At 41.7% G+C, this 24,436-nt stretch overlaps 1 protein-coding gene across 5 annotated transcripts in view; it reads left to right on the forward strand.

The window, feature by feature from the left end:
* Positions 1 to 24,436, forward strand: part of ATP2B1 (ATPase plasma membrane Ca2+ transporting 1) — a 552,666-nt gene that overhangs the window by 476,654 nt on the left and 51,576 nt on the right. For all 5 annotated transcript variants that reach the window (XM_078674265.1, XM_078674263.1, XM_078674267.1 and 2 more), the window contains exon 19: positions 14,196 to 14,303. In XM_078674265.1, coding sequence (XP_078530391.1) covers positions 14,196 to 14,303 — 108 coding nt within the window. The remainder of the gene's footprint in view (positions 1 to 14,195; positions 14,304 to 24,436) is intronic.

Genomic DNA, 24,436 nt, shown 5'->3' on the forward strand with positions numbered 1-24,436 from the left:
ACTAATATCTCGATAGTTCAGCGGTAGTCCAGAATTAAGTAGATATCTCAAAGACTAATACAATTTCACCCCAAAAGTTGCGTAACCTTAATCCAATAGTCACACAGCTCTACATAGCTATTGCCCTGTAACCATTGACTTCTACAGTGATCAAGCCATTATGCAGCTAAATTACACCATCTTGAACTCCCTACTTTATCTCGGTTAGAAAATGCTGTGCTTCAGAAACCTGAGTGAAAAATTGGAACTGACCTTTGAACAAAAACGTTAACTTTGCGTTCTGGACCAGAGAGGCCTGAGCACCTACAGCCTGAAACAATACAATCATATTTTTTAATTCTTTACTCCTCTTGGCAGTTTCAAAAGTCATATCAGAATACATTTGAAAGGTAAATTCATTCTGTGCTGAAAAAGACCTTTCCCTGATAGTCTTGGACATAATCTTCTCTTTGATCCTATAATCCACAAAATTTACCAAAATCGTACACGGGTACTTAGTTAGGAAGAATATAGGACATCACTCTATCTGAGATTTACGGAAGGGCATCTGATTTAATCAAAAATTGAACAAGTGTGATTGGTCCTCCACTCTCCTCTTTCCCCTCAGGTACTCCAATAATCTTGAGGTTCGACCTCCTGGGGTGATTTTCCAAATATTCTTTTTTTCTCACAAAAGAGTTTGATATCCTTCTGGAACCACTCCATCCTTGATGATGCTACCTCCACTTTATCCTCGCATCAACACACTGCTCCAGCTCATTGTATTGATCTGTAACTGGTGCCAATTGCGCTTCTATTCACTCCAATTGTGGCTTGATCTCATTGGCTTGCTTATCCTGCCAATGCCTCATAGCTTTAGCCTCTCCAAGTAGTTCTCTAAGCAAAAACATCACATGTCTGTGATCGGGGCAAGAGCCAGAGAACTCCACAGAATAATCCCCTCCAAGTGTTTGTGGGGGAGTGGACTCTATTGACAGTTCCATACAGAACTTGCTTCCCACGGCTACTTGTCACAAGGTGCTACAGTTGGTCTATAGTTATTAATCTGGTCTTATTTAAAGCCCGCTCTGGACTCTGCTACACTATTGCCTTGAAACAGATCTGAATAAGCCATTAAGAACAGACTGCTCCTCATTATAGACTTTCCCAGGCACCCCGTTGAAAAAGGGATTCTTGTCTCTTGTTAAGGTACCTGGGGGGGAAGTATCTCCCCTGGTCAAATTGGAGTATAGGCCACAACATTCTCCACTACCTGTGTGCTATAAGAGTCCTTAGCTTTCAACTGCTCCCTCTCACTTCTGTTCAGCCCGCAAGATACCCCTTTCCACTGCCTTGATGCCTCTGTCTCCATTGCTCCTTGCTGCTGTTGCCCACCGCTGTTCATTGCATCAGCTGCTTGAACTTGAGTGAGGCTGACCCCTGCACTTGAACGCCTATTCTAGTCGGTGTCCTCTGCTAACTTATCAGAATAAATTCCTGCATCTTTATCAAGGACCAGAATGGATTGAGCTGGCTGCCGGAGAGATGTTGTATCCAATAAAGTGGAAGTGGCCCTGGGATATTCTAGCATAGTGAGAGAACTTCCATTTTGTTTGGCCTCTTGGCAGGTTGCTGTGTTGCAAAAAAAACCTCTACACTGCTTTCAATAAAGTGCCTTGCTGTTGCTCACCACTTTTTTTCTTGCTAGCCTCCCCCACCCCTCCCCCTTTGGCATACTTTTCCAAGAGTACCTTTGTGTTCATATAGGAAGTCCAGTTAAATTCCAAATCCACACACCAAGGTAAACCTAGCTTTGCCTATAAACCCCCTATGTATACAGTATCTCGTCTCTTGGGGGCAATGGATTCCGACTTCCTAAAGACCAGCCCACCATTGTCCATCAAACTCCACCATTTAATGTCCATTTTAGGTGTGGCCTTCTTCAGAGTCTCAAGAACTCATTGCATGGATACCGAATCTAGCCAGTAATCGGTCATCTCCTTCTGCACCTTTTTGCTGGCCATAGCATGTTGCAGAGGAGCACTGGGGCTGAACAATCACAGTGACTTCCTCAATCGACCTCACAGCAGTCTGCACATCGAACCCATCAAACTCCAGGGACTACGATGGCTTCATCAGGAGCAGCATACCATAGATGCCAATGCCATCTGTAGGGAGCTGGTGGTGAGTAGGGCTTTGTTAGTGCAAAATCTGCGCAACACTACTCTGGCGGCAGTTGTACATTTTTTATGGCATCAAACTCAGACACTTTGAATCAACTGGAGCATACTGATGTTTGATGGTTATATCCACTTGTGTGGCCATAAGTTACATTAAGGGTGTTAATATGCAAAACAGTACATGAGCACATAATTAATGAGCCAGAAATATAACTGATCTTTCTCAAAGAGAGAAATATAAGAAAGATGGGGAATGTATTAACCCCTTGCGTGCTGCCGTCAGCCGACGCAGCACTACCTCGCTAGTGCTGCTGTCGGCCAACGGCCGACGCGGCCCCGCCCATTTTGCGGAAGTGCCGCACTGCCACGAAATCGTGGCCACGGCAAAGGGGTTAAAACGATGTGATATACACTTATTGAAGATGGTGCATGGATATTGCATGTTTACAAGAGGCAAAAACCATTAAAATACATGAGGGGTGCAAGGGGCAAATATACTACATAACAGACTTTCCATATGCAAAGAAGTTAATTGATATGGATCACACTAGGTGTGCCAAATGCCATGTTACATAGTAAAATTGACACTGATGGCATGTACATCATCAAAGAGCCCACTGGATGGTAAACCCACTGCAATTGCTAATCCATATGCAGGGACATATTCGCTACTGGAGTACTTAGATGCCCTCAAACCGCATAGGATGCTGCTTGTGCAAACACTACTGAGGGAAGATTATAAATGTGTTTCATAAGTCATGCTTACTACTGTCTGGCACAAAGGCAGTGAATAATACCCAAGGTTTTCAATTTAGACGTGCAGCCGGAATTTAATAGTTGCATGGATCATAATTTTACTAGGTGTAGAGTACACATTTTATTCTTTCATGTCAGGCCTCTATTCCAGACTGGGCATCTATGATCACAACTCCATGTTTATGCACCTGTTCTCCTGAAAACAGATTACCATCATCCCAACATTTGCAGGCAATGGCTTTGCATGGTACGCCTTTAGAAGTAGTATTCAATCCTACATCAAACAGTTCTTCACTGACCATAATAGGTCGACTTGTGTCTGGTTATTAGATGGGGAGGTTTCAGGGTGTTCTTGCAGAGTATCTACCTTCAGGTAACTTATGGGGTAAATTAACTGTTCGAGGCATGTGTGCTGTAGATGCACATGCTTTGCATAGTTCTGCTATCTAGTGTTGAAGCCGGATGTTTGCACTGTGTTTTTCATCTAAGAAGTCCTTCCAGTCACGAGGTAAGGTGACGACTCCTTTTATTTTTTTCTGCCTTTGGGCCCGGCAGTGTATTGCTGCTCTCTAGTTCAAAACAGTCCTTCGGGTTCCCCTCGGTGCGCAATCCACTGTACCCTCAACGCTGTTGTTTTCATACGCGTTACCCTGTTCTCCATAGGGAAAAACTCTATCTTCGGTCGGAAACATCGTGGGTGGCCCTCAGGCCTAGCTGCGTTGGTCTGCCCTTCTGCCGATGGAATGGACTCTGTTCCAATTCTATCCTCCGTGCCACTCCCAAGTCCCTGCACTCTGACCCACATAAACCTTGTAACTTGTACCTCTCACCGGAGTACAAGGAAGAAGACTGCGACACCTGTGAGTCGTTCTGGTCCAAAAATATTGTACGTGATCGCCAAGATCGCGAAGAGAAATGCAACACCAAAGCATTCAACATACTCCGGATATCTTCAGGGAAGAATCTGACCATGAAGAGGTCGAAGCGTAGGTGGCAGAAGAGGAAGAAGCCTTCTCTGTTCCAGAATCAGATTCTGGACTGGAAATTGATTTGGAGTCTGAAGACGTGCCTCAAGGACAGGGTCCTGTGAGAACTAAAGACCCTTTACTCCACAATACCTCTTACATCAAGCATAAGGCTTTGGCACCACCTCTGCCTTCGGGCCTTGGTCGGCACCGGGACAATGTTTCTGACACCTCTCCCTCTAGATTGGCACCAAAACAAACAGTCAAGCCTTCCGGCTCAGGATCAAGTCAGCCAAAGTCGTTGTCTTGGATCCAAAACCCTCCTCTATGAAAGACAAGACTGGTTCGGCACTGAAACCTTCAACGCCAAAAACAAAAGAAAGCCTCACAAAGTCTCCAGAACCTATCCTTAAACATTTAAAAGAAAAATTAGACCCTAAACAAAAGAAGATGTACATCAATCCAGATACTGGAAATATTTTAGCTAAGACACCATCTAAATGGAAACTTCCTTTAGAGGACCATGCTTATAAGATTCCTCTTAAAAAACAAGAGGACATGGCTACAAGCCCTATTCATCCTCCTCCACCATCTTCACTACATCTACGAAGTTCAGATCCTCTACTCGCAACACCTCAGGCGTCTCCTCATACACTACCTGATATAGATGAGGATGATGATGACAATACTCATTTGCCTGTAGATCCATGGAATGACTACACTATTGACCCTCCCATAGATACTGACCCCGATCTATACCCTACAAAGCCATCACCACCAGATGATAATATAGCTTACCAAGAGCTTATTTCTAGAGCAGCAGAGTATCATGGAGATGTATAACTTAGAGTCTTTGGAGTAAGATTTTTTTTATTTGATACTTTAGGGTCTACACATAGGACCAATCAGAGTCTTCCTATATTAAAGGGCGTGATGAGACATGCTGACAAAATATTTAAAGACCCTGTGCGTGCCCGTGTCTTTACTCCAAGGCTATATAAAACATTTAACCCTCACCATCTGATCTCGTAAGAGAGCAAACTCACAGACCTATGCCGATGCACCTCCCCAGACAAGGAGTCTAAATTAATCCATGCATCCGGTAAAACAGTGTCAGCTCAATGCGCTAACCACTGGTAAATTGGTAACACACAGGGCCTACTAGATAGATATGATAGGGCACACTGGGACAAGATGCAACAATTACTTCAATATCTCCCAGATGAACACAAAATTAAAGTACAACAGTTGGGTCACGAAGGCTAACTCATCCATAAGATGTGCTTTAGATGCTGCGGATTCTGCAGCGAGGGGAATTAACACCAGCATTCTCCTAAGAAGACATGCCTGGCTCAGGATTTCAGGGTTTAAACCTGAAGTGCATCAATCCATTTTAAATACTCCCTTTGAAAAACAACACCTGTTTGGACCTCAAGTCGATGAGGCTTTAGAGAAAATGAAGAAAGAAACAGGAGTGGCAAAGTCCATGGGAGCTCTCCAGTCTCCATCAAACAGAGGCTCCTTTCACCTCTTGTTTTACAGAGCAGGGTCCAAAAGCACATCCTCAGACCCTAATTCTTCCTCTTAAAAATCCAACACACAACCCTCTCCCTCTAGAAGTTTTTATAGAGGAGGGTACCGAGGAAACCATTCCTAAGGTAGGTATAAAGGTGCCACAGCGCTTAACTACATTTACCCTAACAAACAGTGACTTGTCCTCATCCCTCAATCACTCAACTCCTGTTGGGGGAAGACATCAACAATTTCTCCCCAATGGCAGGCCATAACATCAGACAAATGGATGATCAACATTATCCGACATGGTTATTGCCTGGAGCTCACCCAATCAAAAACACACAAAGAGAGAAGGGTCTAAGGGATATTTAAAGACCTAGCCCAGGATACTATCCCCTAACAAACTTATATTTATAACAAGAAAACCTGGGGGTCTAGAAAGGAGCTCACAGTTGCTCCAACCAAGAGACTAATGACTCCTTACAAAGTGAGTCAAAACATGAAGTATTATATAGTCTATATAAACAGGGTAACAGCAGTAAACCCAGAAAACAGAACCTCAAGTGATTGTTGGTGAGACTCAAAAGTAATCATTGGATTCCCATCAAAGTCTTGTCATGATCAATTTTCTCACTTGGTCATCCAAAGTGGGATGGTATGTCTCTTGATCATTGAGACCTTTTCCATTCGCCACCACAAAGTTGGGTCATGCCCACAATCACTTCTTAACCTTGAGAATATAGTGTCGATGGGACCATGTGCAGTGCAATAACAAAAGAAAAAGTGGTGATTTAAAATAGGGTAAGGAGTCAAATACTGAATTTTAATGAATATTGACCTCTCCCTAACTAAAAACCACAACAGTGCAAAAAAGCAGTTTCAACATATAGCTGCCAAAGGGCCAACATGTTTCAGCCCACAGTGAAGAGGATCCCACGACTTTCTTCAGGGCCTCTGCTCTAAACTTATTTGCTACTGCGTGAAATTATCACAAACACACAATAAAACGTACAGTATGTGAATAAATCAATTTACAAAAAAGGATATAAGTAAACAATCCATGCTACTATTCCTCCGTGTCAAACGGTGTATCTCACATCTAAAAAACAAACATAATGAGTACTGTATTAATAGGAAAACTGTGTTTATCCTTATTACATTGGTTTGCGCAAAGTAAGTAATTATTTCACTCACCCAGAATGACCGGGGACTGGACCTCACTGCTCCTGGACCAAGCTCAGGAGGTAGGAGGCCCCGCTCTATGAAGGCAAGGATTGGGGTACTTAAAATAAAGAAGGAGACTATCAGATCCCCTCTCAAATCCTTGTCCCACAGTGAATCCACCTCTCCTAAATACAAACAGTTATGGCTCACCCACAGACTTAAAATCACAACCTACAAATCATTTTTGAAAATATAGGATCTTTTATCGATCATATGCTTGCAACCAAACTTCTCCCCCTTTTGGCTGTGACACCTAGACTCGTCAAAGACTTATCAGGCAATTTGATATTGTAATTGAGGGCTGTCTACGGATAGAGGAAGGTTGGGGTAGCATCTGTGAGCCTCCAGTTTCGGGGCCACTAAATAATCCCAGTCTTCGTCCAACACCAATGATACAGTTTAAACATCATTTAGGGCTAATATTGTCGGGTTTATTTAACACAACTGACGGCTTGTTTGGAATGGCAGCGTGAATATGTCCATATTCCACTCCTGTCGAGAGAAGCCTGACCAACTGTAACCATTCCCATCGACCCATGACTTCATCCACACAGCACTTTTCTCTTCCCCATGCCCATGCACCGCGTACCTGACCTCCCCTCCCCTCCCACCCCTGACCTGTCCCTTCCTTCTCTTGCAGCACTCACCTAATCCGGCAACCCGGTCCTTATGAAGATCCAAACTCTATAGGATTGAAACGCCGTCGACCCTCAATACAGCGCGACTCATGGCGCATCATCTTCTTTTGTTCCTAATCTAATATCAATTACTCATTCTCTGAGGACGAACCATAGTTTTGTATATACTGTTTTTCCACTGTCACCTTGCGTCCTTCGCTGTGTTCACCCACATGTCACTCGCGTCGTCACTCTTTGTTTCACTATCACTTAGTGCACAAAGCCCCATTGGGTTGCCACCGCATTATATGCCTCCAGTGCTGCCTTTGACTGCTTTGTATATAATATGTCCTTAAATATATGATGTTATGTGCACTTCTAAAAACTAAAATTCTGAGTCTCTCTTCCTTTGTCAAACTGATTATGCCACTTACCCAGTAAGCATCTGTTCTTGTGCATGTAGAGCAGTAGATTCACATGTGCCCTCCCACCTCCCCTGGCATCTGTAGTTGTTGCAGTTCTCATTATCTACATTACATGGACATCTCTGTACTTCACTCACTCACTCCATTCTCACCCTCTTATGGGATAACAATCTAACAATGAAGTTGATGCCGATGCGCACTATCACTGACAAGTGGATTCACCATCCCCTCGTGAATGGAAAGATTTCTTCATAGAAAAACAACTTGTAAACATCCACACTCAACACTAGATGGCAGGAGTATGCAAAGCATGTGAATCTACAGCTCTACATGCCAAAAACAGATGCTTACTGGGTAAGTAGCATATTCCTTTCTCTGTGTGTCATGAGTATCTAGATTTAGGACAAGCATACTAGAAAGTGCATGCACTGTCTGTTGCGAGACATATTGTGGCTTACCAAGAAGATAGAGATGCTTGGAGCCCGCCCATTGCTTACCGTTGGTTCGCTTTCTTTGTCACTCATTTACCTGCTTTTTGTTCATGTATCAACTTCTCAATCTTGTGTTTATCCCTTCCATGGTGTATTGCCTCTTGACAATCTGTTTGATTTGCTGTCATCGCTGCTTCCCCAGCTTGCTTTTCAAGCACTGCATTTTTTCTTTTAAATTAGTGCACTCCATTAGAGTGCACGTGTTTTTGAGCCGTCTCCCTAGTATGCATGTCTCCCCCTGTACTCGTTGTTGCTCTCTGTTGCCCGAGGGCTTTTCCCCACCCCTCTGTCTTGTTTTTTCCTGTCTTCTTCTCCGCATTGCTACCCTCCACCATTGCCCACTGTGTTGCTTTCCACCAACCACCATGTTGCTTTCCATTTCTCCCCATTGCTTTCACATCCCCTACAGCCTTCCCACTCCTGTCGCTTTTTGTCCCCGACAGTGTTGCATTGATGTTTCCCTTCAGTCCCTTTCCCTCCCCCCCCTTGCTTCTGCTCTTCTGGCCGCCTGCATTAAAAAAAAATGCTTTTGCACTTTTTGACTTGGCCCTTTTTGCAGGGTCATCCCTAATTTTTTTGCCTTTCTCCTAGCCTTTTTTATAACATGGTGTTGGTGGTTTTAGGACTCTGGGCACTTTAGCACTGCTGTCCAGTGTAACGTCTGTGTGCTCTCAGTGTTAAATATGGTAAGATTGGCCTTCACCTATTTGGTATATTTAATTCACCTGTCAGTCTCTTGTAAAGTGGTATCTCATATCCAGGGCTGGTGAATTAAATGCTACTGGTGGGCTTGCAGCTCTGATTGCACCACCCACCAAAGTAGCCTTTCAAACCTATCCCAGGCCTCTGCCATTGCAGGGCCTGTGCGTTCAGTGTTATTGCCGCTGTGATGTGGCACCTAAAGTGTGTGCCATGTCCGTGACCCCCCTTTTACTACATGTCAGTCACCCCTAAGGTAGGCCCTAGCTAGCCCAATGGGCAGGGTGCATTGTAGGTAAAAGATACGACATGTACCTTAAGTGTGTGACATGTCCTGGTAGTGTCAAACAGCCATTTTGGTTTCTCATTACTGTGGGGCTGCCCTCCCATAGGAATGCATTGGGGATTCCCTGATAAGTGTTTGAGTGGTAATTCCTCTTATGAGAGGAGCAGCATGGTCAGGTTTGGTATGTATGAAATAGTAATAATAAATGCTATGCAATTGTGTGCGCAGATTTACTATGACTTTTAGAAATGCCACTTTAAGAAGTTGGCATTTCTGTGTGCTATGTGTCTGCCCTCCACAGAAATCTCTTGGGCCCAGTGACAGCAGGTAAGTGCTTTTGAGGACTGAGTGTCCCGGGCCGTGTGGTGGGTTGTACGGGGGGGGGGGGCATTGACCAGTTTTCCACGTGGGTGCCTAAGTGGCACCAACTCTTCTCCCCACATTTTTACACACTGGAGTGGCATTGAGGACAAGGAGCGGTGTTTGCAGCTGCACCGCCAGATCACGGGCAGCTGCTGGAGGGACATACGCAGAGGAAAGAGCCATGACTTTTGGACACAGGCATTACGGGGACGCCCAGGACGGGCCCGAGGGTAAAGCCAGACGACTGAGGTTAGCCCTTATGTTTAGGCCATGAGGTGCTGTGTGTACCTGGTCAATGACTACGGTGTACCAATGATGTGATTCACGCCTAATGTTTTGTCTTAAGGTGAGCCCTGAAGAGTGGATATGTTAGTGCCCTGTTGCTGATTAGGGGGTATGCCTAAATGGCTATGCAAAATATGCTTCTGCTAGGTGTACCTATACCAGTAGTTACTCGTTGTTCTCCCTAATGGTCTATGCCTAATATGATTGTGGCGTAATGTGTTGATGGTAATGATGCAGACATAATGTTTGTTGCTATGATATTTTAGGATGGTGTCTAATGCTAATGTGATAATGCTTTGGTCATTATGGTACCAGGGGTTACTGGTTGTATTTTGCATTTACTTACCTGTTCTGATGGTTCTGTCCATGGCCCGATTGGCCTGGTCCTGTATATAATCCCCTGAGAATATTGCCTAGTGCCAGTTGGCACAGTATAGATGTGTGATTATGTTTCTAATGTGTTTATGATAATGCAAAGGCGATTTGTTATATAACCTTGTGTGGAGTTTCTTTTGTGGTGTGCCTAGTGTGTTGCTGCTGTGTGTGTTGCGCAAACGCTTTACACATTGCCTCTGGGATGAGCCTGACTGTTCGTGCCAAGCTACCAAGTGGGTGAGCAGGGGTTATCTTCAGCGTGTAACTCCCTTGCCCTGACTAGATTGGTGGTTTCTGCCTGCCTTAGGCTCATGCCCTAGCCAACCATAAAAGAGAATTGCAAAAATCATACAATCCATAAAAACAGATAAAAAAGCTAAAACCCAGTTAAAACGTAATATAATTAATGCAAAACCGATCATTGGTAAAATAATAATCAACATTAGATCCATTAAATAATTACTAAAAAAAAGCCTTGCGCACCTACCACATAGAAGTTAAAAAGCACGCCACAGTGTATACAGTTCTATTTGAGAAGTCTAAAAGCTTCTTCACATCGTCTCGAGCCTAGGTTCCTGCATAATTGTGTCAACCATCTTTGCCTAGCTTTTTGTATTCAGGACAGAAAAAGAATATGTGAAGTTTGGTCTCCTCTTTACTACTGCATGCTGGGCACCGTAAGGCATATCTACCAGCTCATTTGTTGGAAAATGATTGCAGAGGGAGAGACCCATGCCTAAATTGCACAAAGTTTCCTGGCTAGTGCTGGCTGTATTTCATCTAAACTGGGCTCTCAATTATAGGTATCCTTTGTTTTTTTTAAATTGACTGTAAGAGAACCAGCGGCTGAGCTTTTATAGAGGTGGGCAAGTTTACCCCCACTTGTAACTCCTAACTAGATGGATGCGCAATATTACAGTGCAGGCCACCTCTGGCTTGCTCCATAGACCCTCTACCTATGATGTGGAGACCTTTCTTAATGTATGCAAACCGTGGCAGTTTGCCTATGCCCGGAAGTCCCAATACCTCCTTTAGCTGTATCCTATATTCGGCCAGTTCAGGGTTCGCCTATAGTCTCCACCAAAATATTAGGGTCTACAACCGATTTACTCTACAATTGGTCTCACCCCTAGGTCCAAACGCAGTGGAGTGAGTGTGGTACTCGCTGGAAGGCCAAATAACTATCTAAAAAAGTTATTCTCAGACTTAATGCTGGTTTTTGGAAAGCAGTGCCCCCAAAGTTCAGTCCCATACATGGCTGCACCCCTTAGTTGGGTTTTATAAATCTCTACGACCGGTCCTACGGGCTTGTGAAATTAATTTCTTTATAACTTGGCCAGCCCTCCTTTTGTTTAAGCTAGCTTGAGACTTGATTTATCTGTTTGAGGTCCCCAATCCATTTTTTTCGTTAAAGTTATACCTAAATAGTCAAAGATACCCTCTAAAGTTATCTCATGTGCTGATTGGGACGTGTCGAGCTCGTGGGGTTAAAGACCATTCATTTCGTCTTCTGTATATTGATCTCCAGCCCCTTGCTTCTGCAAAACCATCAAGGATTCTCTGGATGCCCATCAGCAAGAGAGTGTCACCAGCAAACATCACTGCCGGTACTTTTTTGTGCGCTCACTTTGGAGGGTCTATATCTTTCATCCTGCTCAATACACGCTTTAATGTATAGTCAAAACAGAGTAGGGGCGAGCACACAGCCCTGTGTTCACTTCAGTTAGGAATTTTTGTTTTCTTTTGTGGAAAGCAAGAAGTCCTGTCTGCAGATGTTTTCCTTCAACTGTTTTATACTTAAAATCTAATGCTAACATGTACAATTGTATACTGTATTGCTATAGACAAAAGTGCTGTAAATGGTGAAAGACTAACATAAAGTCAACGAGTAATTGAAGAGGAATTGAGGTGTGAACTGTTAATGCTTGTGTTTCTCACTAATAAGGGTATATCATTGGTCTTCCTTATTTGTATTATTAGAAAATAATTAAAAGAAAAAGGAAGGAAGAGATGACCTGTTTTCTTATGTTGGGATTTATTTACATTTTTTTGCATATGCTAAATTGTGGAAATCCTGCATAATTGAGGACTATTAATATTCTAAAATGTTTTTCAGGTATAAGTGATCAACGATCATTGGTTTCAAATTGCTTTAATTGCAAGGATACCTTTGTGCCATAGGACATATTTCATGATTCTTCCAAGTATGAAACATGCACCACTATTTTGTTAATGCTGGTTGGACACAATGTCCTAGTTTTTTCATATTCAGTTAATTTTTTATTTTGCTTAAATCAAAACACAAAGGAAGAGCATGAGGGTTGCCCTGCCTTCATTTGACTGTAATACCCAATCCTACTATAACAACTTTTTGTTCATTAGGAAGTCATCAAGGGTCTCTCTGCATATCCCCTATGAAAAACCTGGGGGAAAGTGGTTAAAAAGAAGCCATTAATTGGACAGTGTCCCTCCATTTTCCTCTGTGGCAGTATGCCAGCCTTTCTTTACTTTATTTTAAACATCACGCAAGGTCAATGCCCTTTGTGTGTTCAAGTAGGATGCTGGAGTAATGTTATGGCACTCATTTTCTGACTCTGCCTTTGTCCCACATCCTCACGCATTCACTGCTCTCAGGAGCTCCTGTGTCCTTTTTGAATGCCAGATAACATATTCCTTTCCTTACACCTTCACCATGTGTAACTGTTTAACAGGTTTGAGCAAGCTCATGTTCAGTCATTTGTCCAGGAACCTTTGTCATTCACACTCTTGGTCACAATTTTGAGTACCTTTTTGTTTGTATAAAGTAATCTTCCTCACAATATATTGGAGTTCTCATTTAATTTGACATGTGCTAAAAATGATATCTTCATTTCTTAAAGCACTGACATAAAAAATGGCATAAAGCTCCCTCCCATCGAACCCCCGCTCTTTCATCTGTTTACTTAGTGAATACTGTCTTGAATGTTAAGCACTTAATTATATTCTCTTAATTGTGCGTTAAGAAATGACTGGAGATATTATGAAAAGGTTGTAAGCATGTGTCTGAATTTTTGCCTCACAGTCCTCCTCTGGAGGTGTATGCTTGCTCTAGGATTTTAAGGACACTCAGATCATACTCAAGACGACAGACTACCCTGCACATTTGGATTGTAGCTAAGAATCTGATAATTATGGGAGTCATTATAAGGTTGGCCCATCATGCTTTTAGAGTAGTCCTGTTTGTCAGCACACTCTTTCTCAGGACAACTTAGGAAAGCTAGTAACATTCAAATTCCTTTACATGCTTTGAGTAATATGACCAGATATTACTATAGTGATTTATATTGAAACCATTTGACATATTTTGGCCTTTCTGTATGAAATCACCATGTTCCTTTTACAACATATTATATTACAAACATGAATTCTGAAGACAATTTAAACTTAAGTAATGAAAAACTTCAATACAGCTAATACTAATGTAGAACAATCTAAATAAAGTTAATGTAGACGTTTATTATACCTAGTGCTTTAATATGTCACCATATTTATAGCAATTACAATAAATAAGTATTTCAAAATCGTTATTGAGTCCTAATTTTACTGTTCTAAGGATTGAAATCCAGAAACTTTCTTTTGCTAGCATGAGTTCTCAATGTCCTCTATGGTATGGCAGTAATATATGGTTAATGACACAAAATATTAATTTGTTTAGCTACATTTTGGTGCATCGATATGTTTCTTTCAAGGAATAGCTCTTTCCTCCCTTAGTTATAGGAAATGCATAGTGTGTACTATCATGTGGTTATATGTAAAGTTGTCCCTGGAGGCATGCAGAGTACCTTGAATACAGGAAAATATATGTATTATGTAACTTGAGACAAGCAACATCTCGATTCTTCAAGTTAATATTTCATGTAATAAAATAAGGACCTTCTATTGTTTTTGCAATAATCCTGTATGTGCCAAGGTTTTACTACTGGACATTATAAATGTATTTTATTATCTTTTGTTTGTTCAGGATATTCTTTATTCGCTTTTTGTTTTTATCCACAGATTATCATAGTTCAGTTTGGCGGAAAACCTTTCAGTTGCACTGAACTTACAGTAGATCAATGGCTGTGGTCCATTTTCCTGGGAATGGGGACATTATTATGGGGCCAGGTAAGTCATGATTGTTTCTTTCTTCAAAGCCTGGTATAGATTATTTTAGAATTGTTATTTATATTGTTATTAAATGCTCTCAATATATGTTACCCTTTAATCCCTGGATGAGATGCATTCCACAAATCATCAGTTTTGTGGTGCATGCACCAGTTTATCAATATTTTCAGTTTTCTTAACACTTGACTTCATCTGGACATATTTCTCTAATCTACTTCTGTTTTCTAGTCAAACAGTTGTAATTTAAGGAGCCTGCAAATGTATGTCTAATTAGTACCGTGCATTTTAACTCTGTAGATTTTTGAGAAAATCATATCAATGAACACAATTTACTGAAAAATAAAGTTGGTGAAATTCACATAGTAAAATTTATTTTGTGGAATCTAGAAATTTCAGCTGAAGTAAAAAAGTGAAGGGAAAAGTTAGGAAAATATTAAGTTCAGTTATGGAGTCAAAGTGAGGTTGATAGAGTAACAGTCAAAGTTAGGGGTTGCTTTGAATTAGCTCAGGCTATAGACATTAGAGTAGGCGTCTAGGTTCAGTGTACGAACAGCCATGTTTAGGGTAAGGGCAAGCATTGAGTTGTGTGGTGTGGGCTAGGCACAGTACATGAAAGAGCACTTTGCATCTGCACAATTACTTAAAAGCTGGAAATCTAAAGTATACCTACTATTATCTGGTACAATTGTGTGTGATATGAGTGGGCTTTTGGAAGATATATAGATACAATAGTTGGCAATTTACATGTGAAAGTAATATATTGTGAAAAAAGGTTTACTTACCTCCTGCTTTCAGCTTTGGAGACCACGGCGTTTATACATGGCATTAGGTTGTTGCCGAGCATTGCAAGAAGAAACATTTTAGTTCTTGCTTTAAAATATTCATAAAATGGTAATCTCTTGAAGGTTGAAGGGATGGAGTTCCAGACCTTGATGCATGTCAGGAGAAGGATTGCCTCAACATCATTTGCATGATGGGAATTCAAGTTGTAGAGAATTTGAGCTCCAAAATTGCCTCTGGCCAGTTGAGAGGCTTCATTTCTTGCTGGGGTAGGTTGGGGCGCCAGTGTGAAGAAGTTTATATGTGATGCATTCTATAAACTTCTTACCTCAGTGGGGCTCCAGCTTAGTGTGACCACTATTGGAGAAACATGATCAAATCTTTCTGATCCAGTGGCTAGCTCATCTCTACGTGGAGATCTGCGTTGAGGTAGGGGAGGGGTAGGAGTGAAGTGGATTATGGAGATACTCATGAGCTGTGAGTTTCCTTCATCCATCCATGATAGCACATTTCCTTGACTCACTTGCTTAAATTTTTTTTCTTTCTCAGAATGAATGGTTTTTAAGAGTTTTTGTTGATTTTGTCCCCTTTTGCTAGGGAGTTGATGGTATTTTGGAGACTTGAGTTATTTTCCAAGACGTTGCCAAGAGATTTTGTGTATTCCTCCATTCAGGTTTCTTGGATACAATTGTGCAGATTTTTTGTCTTTATTTGTTTAAGCTCATGGGCACAGTTACCTTAATACTGGTCCCTTTCAGTGTTCTGAATCTTGAATTGCCAGCCTAATGACTTCTTTCTTTGAGGGTATGATCTAAGGAGGCTATATTACCAGACAGGTTTGAACGATCAATGTTATTAAGGCCTCGTATCTATTGCTTGGATCTCCTTAGCTGGCCTGATTTTGTGTCTGACGGAAAGGATGTTGCGGGAATTGTCAGACCAGTCCCTGGGGACTGGTTTCTCTGATATCATTTTCCCTTCTTTGCTAACCCAGATGTCTACTTTTAGCCTGGGTTGGCCAATCATTAATTTGTATGTAGTTGTCATTTATTAAACCTACTCAAGCTGTGATACTTATGAGACCTAGTGATAGAGTTGACCCTGATGAGTAATTTGATGTTTTCCACAAACCCTGTGCAGTCAATTAGTGAGTGACAGACTTCAACTTAATGAATTTCAATGGCTCTATTTAATTTTTTTATTCCACTCTATGAAATCTTTATGGATAAATGAAAACACCCCAACACCCAATGTTTCTAATTGATTCTGGCAGATGAGCTCCCTAAAGGGGGAAGGTCTTCCATTGGCTGTGATGAATTATTCAGCACATTTCTGTGAGGTATAACTTGTCCAGAATGTTGGAGATGATCAGTTGAGCAGTCTTAATGTTGTGTTTCCAATGGCTACTTTTAACCACAAATTTTGCATGTTTGCTCAGACTTATTCGTAAACTCTTTAGCAATTGCTCCCATGTGCCAAAAGAGGATGCCATCAAACTCCACACTGGCTTCAGCCAGCCTCTGAAAGTGGCAGCTGTATATAGGTGCCACATCTGTGCAAGGTTCCTTTTTTTTCCACATGCCAATATAGAGCTCCTCTTCCAAACTTTACTGGTGCTTTACTAACTTTCCAACCCTCTTGTTGGTTACTGTGTGCCAGGGATGCATCCCCCAAAGACTATGGCTCAATCTGTGCAGCACTTACAGGAAACAGGTGTAAGTTAAAGACCTGCCTGATGTCCTCCATGGATCCACTGGGCCCTCAGTCTGGCTTCCTATGGGTCCCACCCCAATGCCAACTTACACCGCTAGACATCTGGCCCTGGGCCACACCTCTATTCCTTACCTGGAGGCCACACCGTTTCCAACTGGGCTGGTGCTAACCTTGGCTCAAGTAGTGCCAGTTCCAGAACCAAACTCTATCTTAAATGTGAAACTAAGCTCAAGTAGATCTCAGGCAGTGTCGCCTTATGAGATTACAAAACAGCTAGTTGTGTTAGAGAACTCATTGGCAATGGCTTTGCCTCTGCGCCAGTCTCTTCAGTGACATGAGGCTTACTTGACTTAGACATCTCTCAGGAAACCATCTACATGATACGGAGACAAACAATTTGCTGCCCTCTTACTATACTGATGAACTATTCTTAGACGTCCAAAATGCTAGTGTGCTTGATACCATACCTTAGTTGAAACTTAATTGGACAACACTTTGGTGTATCCCCACTGAAAAAAAAATTATCATTTGATGTGGTGGTTGGCAGGGCAGCAGAGGTGTTACAACTGCAGTTGCCTACACTTGAAAGTAATGCTAATCTGCTTACTGAAATGGTTAAGCCTAGCCCCTCAAATTCAGAGCATTTGGTACCCTTAAAAAATTGTGACTGACATTTTAGCTGCAGGATGGGCTAAGCCATGCTCGGCGCTTTGTTAGTTGCCTCTTAGCTAGGCATCACAAACCTTCTCGAGGTGATCTAGCTTTCTCATCTCTGCACTCAACACCGGAAAATCTCGTAGTGCAGGCTTTGGGCAGCAAAGCAAGCAACAGTGCTTTTCCGGCTTCTCCAGCTGATACTCCAAGTACATTGAGTTTGGTAAGAGCATATTCTCCTGCACCAATTTTGCATTACAATCGTTTGTCACAGTCTACTTGTTAGGCAGATACAGCCATGCCCTATGGGACCTGGTGACTAAAAGCTTACGTACCCCGCAGAGGAGATAGAAATACCTTTGCTCAAATGGTCCGTTATAAGCAGGATGAAGTCAAGTTTTGAGAGCCTGTTGTAACTACAGATTGTGTAGGCTGTGCTATGGGCACTAGAGTGGTGATTCATCACCATGTTTGGATGCATGCTGCATGTTTCTTTTCGGTCATGCAGGCATTCCTCATGGATGTCTTCTGATGACTTTAGGGTATCTGTAGACAAGGTTGACACATCCCTTGAAGGTTTAGGAACAGTCATACTATGGTCAACTTCTTGGGCTTGCTCACCTTGTGTGCACCAATGCTGGAAGTTCACATGCTTCTTCTGGGTCCTGGCTTACTGCCAAAGCCAGCCATATGAGTCCATGCAGTGGGCCCTCAAGCCCTTTCAAAGCTCCAAGTTGTGTGGTGGCGGCAGAGGACAGGGTCACCAACAACATGACCAGTCTACATCCTCTCCCCTGCCGTGACCTAGCCACTCTGTTTTCACCTTCGGGAGTGACCAGTGGCCAGAGAGGGCAGAAAACACAGTTATCTGCTCGACTGGCGTAGAGTGGACTTCTAGTTATTTATTAGATTCCATATTAGAGTCTCCACACTTTCACGGTTCTCAATCTGTTACTGATGCTTTGCACCTAGTGTGCAGAATATTTTATTGTAAACTGATGGCGCATAAAAGTCATACATATATATGGCTCTGAGCCATCTCTTCTGAGGGTGGGACAAAGGGAACATATTTGCACATGGGAGCAGTTGTGGAAAAGTTTCTGGATCCAGTCTGGCACCTGGGGGTATTCAAAAGTGAGGAATCTGTAGTAAGAGCATCTACCAGAAAGAGTTGCAGATGGTAAGTATCTTGTTCTTCAAAGCTAACTTGCCTTTGTGTCCGAGGAGTTGTTTGTGAACTCTGGTTGGATTTCTTTTGAGTTGTGGTTGGCACCTTTACACCTATTGTAGTTTTCTATGTTATTCTCAATGCAGGAGATGAAAGAGTACCTGTGAATTCAAGACGTCTGTTTGTTTGTCATAGTTTTGAAGCAAGGTCTCAGTGTCATTGCAGGGGATTTCGGTTTTGAGGACTAGTTGTGGAGCTGGCAGACATTCATCTTCACCAAATTCATAAGAGGTTACTGTAGCACAAGTCATTTTAAATATATGTAAAGTTTTTCATTTACCATAATAGTTTCTCCCGTTTAGCTTCTAGTTTCAGGGTGTTACTTTGTAGCAGCTTCAGAATGCTCAAGTACTCAGTGATTTGAAAGAGAAAACAAACTAAAGTAGGGACAGTCCAGCTGCAAGTCTTCACTCAAATACTGGTGTGACTAGTTCAGCTTTACAGAGTATCTGGAATCGGACATTCTGGGGTACTTCTCCGAAGCGTGGATTCATGGTGCTTCAAGGTTTAGAACATTGCACTGCCAAAGACTGAAAGTCCATTTTAATGCAAAGTATTGCATTCAAACATTTTCGTAGAAACTGTTTCTACGAAAATGTTTAAGTAACATGTGGGGATTCATGGACAGTTTCACTACAACTCCTGCTCCTAGCACAATGAGCAGTCCAGAATTTAGTGTTTGTTTATTATTTTGAGATGGAAATACTGTTTTACCTGTACATGTACAAAACAGGTGCACACTGTAGTCGTCTACCCAGATCCGTTCATGGCCAGTGTCCATGAACCACACCCCTTGTGGACCATTGCTCATAAGGAAGCTAGCCGCATCCCTGCTTACCTCCTACATCTTCGCCTTATGCCTCGCCGACTTGCAAGCCATCAGTTTAATTTTTAACTGGTGGGAAAATACTGGAATGGCCGGTACCCTGCCTTTTCATAAATGTGTAGTAAAGTGGCAGCAGTTTTTAGACTTTATCACAGCACATGAAAGGTTTCTACACTGTTAGGATTTATCTAACGACCCTCTTGATAGTACAGAGACCATGTTGTGAAGAGTGTTCCTGCGAAATATATTTTGGTTACACACCATGTTTACAAAAATAGAATTAAAATACCTATATTTAACAGCTATAGGGTTATCAATGAAAAGTGCAGACATTCCAGGTATTTAATTTCTAGTAAAAAACAATACAGCATTGCAATTGTCACTGCTTATTTAGTGTGTAACCCTCTCTTCTCTACAGTGGCATTTCCATGTAGTTGTGACCATTTTGCCAAAAGCATAATTGATTTACATACGACATAAAACGTGTTTCCTGGAAGGCCTATTTCACTTTCCATTATCAAACCAGATGAGAGCACCGTTGTTTTTGCCAGACCACATTTTGTAAGAATACTAACCTTCAAGTGTGTTTTGATTTCCCCATAAATTAGTATTCTCTAGCATGTGTACTTTGTAATTGTATTCAACTCGCGCAAAAGGGGTTTGTTTGCTGAAGCAAATTACCCGGGAAGACAAGATTTCAATTCACCAATAGCCCATTGTTAAGTCTTTCATTTCAAAATTCTACTTCTGTTTGTTTAGGCTCTCTATTCCAAAAAACGACAATGTTCATCAAAAATGTATTCTGAGGCACCTAACTTGTGAGCGTGTGATAAATTAAAAATAAATAAATTACCTAATGAATAAATAACCAGACTCTGTCCCGATCTGTAAATCAGATGAGAGGATAACCTCGGGAAACTTTTCATGGGGTGTGTGCTTGCTCTTACAGCTACCATCTCCCACACATTGGCAATGGAGCTAGCGAGATGTAAAGGTATGACGAGGCTAGTCTTAAGTCCACCTCCCCCATTGTCATTACTTCTTGGTCTAGCTTCTTCCATTCTATACTCACCTGGACATTGATGGTCCTTGTCCTCACTACCTTAACAGTGCTTGCATCCAAAACCCAATCCCAGTTAGATTGCCTACTGGCTGACAGAGATTAGGGAAAATCCTGAGACTTGTGGGGGACTCGTGTACATGAGATGGTTTGGTATATATAAAAGACAGGATTATCCTAATTACATGCAATTTTGGTAAATCTTTTCAGTTCCATCCATTACGTTTCACCTTTTCTGCTTGATGTGAATGAGAGGACATTACCCTTGATTTTCTCCAGTTACCAAATCGCAATTTCTGTGTTTTACTCTTTTGTAAATCATTACGCCTTCTGTTAGAACCGTTGTTCATGACAGATTGCAACCATAATTAGTAATAGTTTTGTCCAACGTAGATGCAGTAAATTATTCTCTGTGTATGGTCAAGATTTGCATGTGCATCCTTTTACTGCCATTTAACGGAGCAGCACTGAATATCCATTGCACTCCTTCATTAGGTGCGTTTGAAATAAGACTGCAAGGATTTTGACTGACAACCAAACTCTGCTTAGCGTTCATACCCTAATCTGACTTTCCATTCTTTGTAATATCCTGGGGTCAACGCATTATGTTTTTCGTTCTGTATTTATCATATTCATTTTCACCATTATTGGTTTGCTTTTGAATATTACTTCACAGTGGGCAATTTTGGCTTTATCATACTTTGTCTCCTTTTTAGGTCGAGCTTAGACCGCGCTTGCGCTGTCTGGAAGCTTTGTTGTGTGTACCTTGTGGGGTTTAACTCCTTCCATCGATTTTGATTTATCTACTTGCCTGTTAAAATTCCGTGCTTGCCAGTTGGACAAATCGTCTTCCTGGTCTGTCCTTTCTGTAACTTGTTCACTCCCCTGTATTATTGCCCCAGGACTTCTCTGTCTGCTTCCGCTTTTTTCAATTTTACTTCAGGCTCAGGAACTTCTCTTCACCTATGCAAATGCTTACACCCACGCTTGCTCCCTCTGTTCAGGCTGCAGCTACCTTTGGTGCGTGTTCAACATCTGCTCCCAATCGTCCCGCCACCTCCCACCCATCGTTGCTTGTTACTTTCAGTGCTTCGTTGCCCGTCGAGTTCACTTAATCTCCCCACGCCATCTTCTCGCCAACATGTCCCGCCCGTATTTTCAGTGCTTCGGCAGAGTTGCCATTTGTTTTTATTATTTCTTAGCAGTCAAGAGGTTAAGTACAGAATATAAATCCTTCGAGCACCTTCAGCTAGAACTCTTCCAACAAGAGGTAATGTTGTTTGGCAACAATGTTAACCCCTAGTCAATGGACCAAATGAGTGCTTTGTTGGTGTTCTCTGCCTGACAAAGCAAAATGGATCATCATAAAATGGGCTTTTGTCCAATGCTTTGTTTTAGAACCACATCTTCCCCAAATTACTAATTTGAAATGTAATGAAACCGAGATGGCTGCTATATTTGCGAACTACAGCCTTCAGTCTTCGAGTCGTTTCTTTCTTTTTTATTACACTTGTGCAGCCCTTTGGTTGAGCAGCAACTCTTTATTGTTTGCGGACTAGGCCCAGGCTTAAAAAAGCACAGCCGTCTTTTATTTCAATGTCGGTACAGCAAGGAGATGGCGGGCACGTGTTAGGTGGCTGGTGATGTAGTTGTGGATGCACTGCCCTATTTCAACCATGGCTATAATGCCCCAGGGGCTTGAGAGACGGTAAGTTGAGCTGTTTGATTTATGTGCATACATGTTTTTAACTGAACTAGGAAGGCTGGATATAGGCAAATGAGAAGAGCAACTGGTTCTGCCTCATGTGTCAATCTCTGTAGAAATAGGAAAATACCAGAATTTAATGTTTTCATTAGGTGTTTACTTATGCGGGAAAAATCAAATGACCGCTCACTTATAGCATGGAAAGAAGTATTGTACCCGCCAAACGTGAATATTTGCACTGATCCAGCACCAATACCAATAATAGATCAGGGATCCATACTCATCAACATAATATAATGGCCCATACACATTAACCCAGAATCCCTGAGGCGCCGGTGTCAATTTGTTTCCTTTCCATTGAATGTTCTCTTATTGATCCTTTCGGGACATCTGTCTTGTATCTAATCTTGATATTAACTCTTCCTCCACTTGGTCGATGGACTAATTAGTTGAGTAGTTAATGGTAATGATAATACTAATTTACCAATCAATTAGTCTAAATTAATCACAGACTCTCGGTAAGGTCAACAAATGAATTTATCTCAATTAAAGATTAAATGATCAGTTGCAATTTGGTCACAATTAAACATCGAAATCTCATGACCGGTAATAATTTACAATGGATATAGACTTATGCAATGACATTATGCAGTGAAGGAGTGGCTAGAGTAAGAGCCAACGATTCAGCAAAATAATTATGCCACACAATATTATACCTAACTGAGGGATAGATGAAGTGACAATAGGTGCATCTTTTTATAATTTGTTGACGGAGTGGATAGGTGGAGAGACAAAAGATTCAGAGATAAAACATTAAACTCATACCTGGTACCGTGATTAGCTAAATACAAACCTAAAGGCCTATAGGAAGAAACTCCTCTGGACCCGTGTGATGACCAAGGTTTCCCCAAGGAAATACAGGAACGCAAGATCTCTAACAGGAACAGGATAAGATAGGAAACAGCTAGACCTCTCAGCAAACGGACGGAGAGTGACTCATCTCCCCTCTTCTCTCCTGTTAGCCCAAGCTCAAAACCACACCCATAAAGGTACCCTAAATATAGTCTAAAACCCTACATGTCCGTCCACATTAGTTGCAAAATTTCATTGAAGCTTGACAAGGGATTGGTTGGGTTGGCGGGGTGGGGGGGGGGGGGGAGGATGTCACACCACCGTGACTTCACTTAATTTTTTGACTATTTTATTGTTCCACTTCCTTTCCCATAGTCTGACTCTCAGTTCTTTCACATGAACTTAACAAAAGTTACAATTAAACATCTATTATTCAAATTAGACAGCATCCGCAGAAGTTGTCGCCTTTCACACGGTCGATCACGGGCCTTGGCAGGCAGTCAGCATTTCGACCTTAAACTTTTAGGCATCTTTTGCTGTGCTCGGCGCTTCTGGCTGCTTTTTCATGACAGTCTCTCTCCCATCCGAGCCCTTTACAATTGCCAATTTAAGAAAAAATAGTTCTTCAACCACTCCACTAAAACGAATGATATAGACATTCATTAATTATATGACACTGCATCCCCCACTGTTTACCACCTGTATATGATTCCTTATTAATGTTACCTAACATAAGCATCGTGCAAAAGCAGCATTATTTATTATTTCAAAGCTGGATGCAACATGCAACTATTGATGCACATGCGGCCTATTCGTGCAGCATCTCGCGTTTCTTTTCAAACACACTGCAAATACAGGTTGAGTTCTTTCGTATATTAATTTACATTAGTACAGACATGAGCGTAGCAGATTCCCTCGTGTTTATGTGGTGCACATTAGTGTACTACTTCTACTTAGTACATATTATACGGGTACTTGATTCGAGCAGGTTTCATTTATCGCTAAACCCTGCCTCATCACAGTGTCCTTGTATTTTTGTATATATGCTTAGTGTGGCGTTTTGCACGTATGAATGCAGGATTGCAAGTACCGGAATGCAAAGAAAGAAGTTGGACAGAATAAGTTGTTAATATCCGACTTTGTACAGTTTAGGATGAACGCAGTTTGAATATAGTACATTGCAATCTATTTTTTTTTTTTTTTAAGACCAATGGTCCCAAACTTTATTTAGTTTCACAAGTAACAATGCAATCGATCACACAATGTCATTAAAAAGGATAACTACTACAAACGATACCCAGCTAGTAGTATGGTT

This window comes from Lissotriton helveticus, chromosome 1_1 (assembly GCF_964261635.1).
Source record: "Lissotriton helveticus chromosome 1_1, aLisHel1.1, whole genome shotgun sequence".
Lineage (NCBI taxonomy): Eukaryota > Metazoa > Chordata > Amphibia > Caudata > Salamandridae > Lissotriton > Lissotriton helveticus.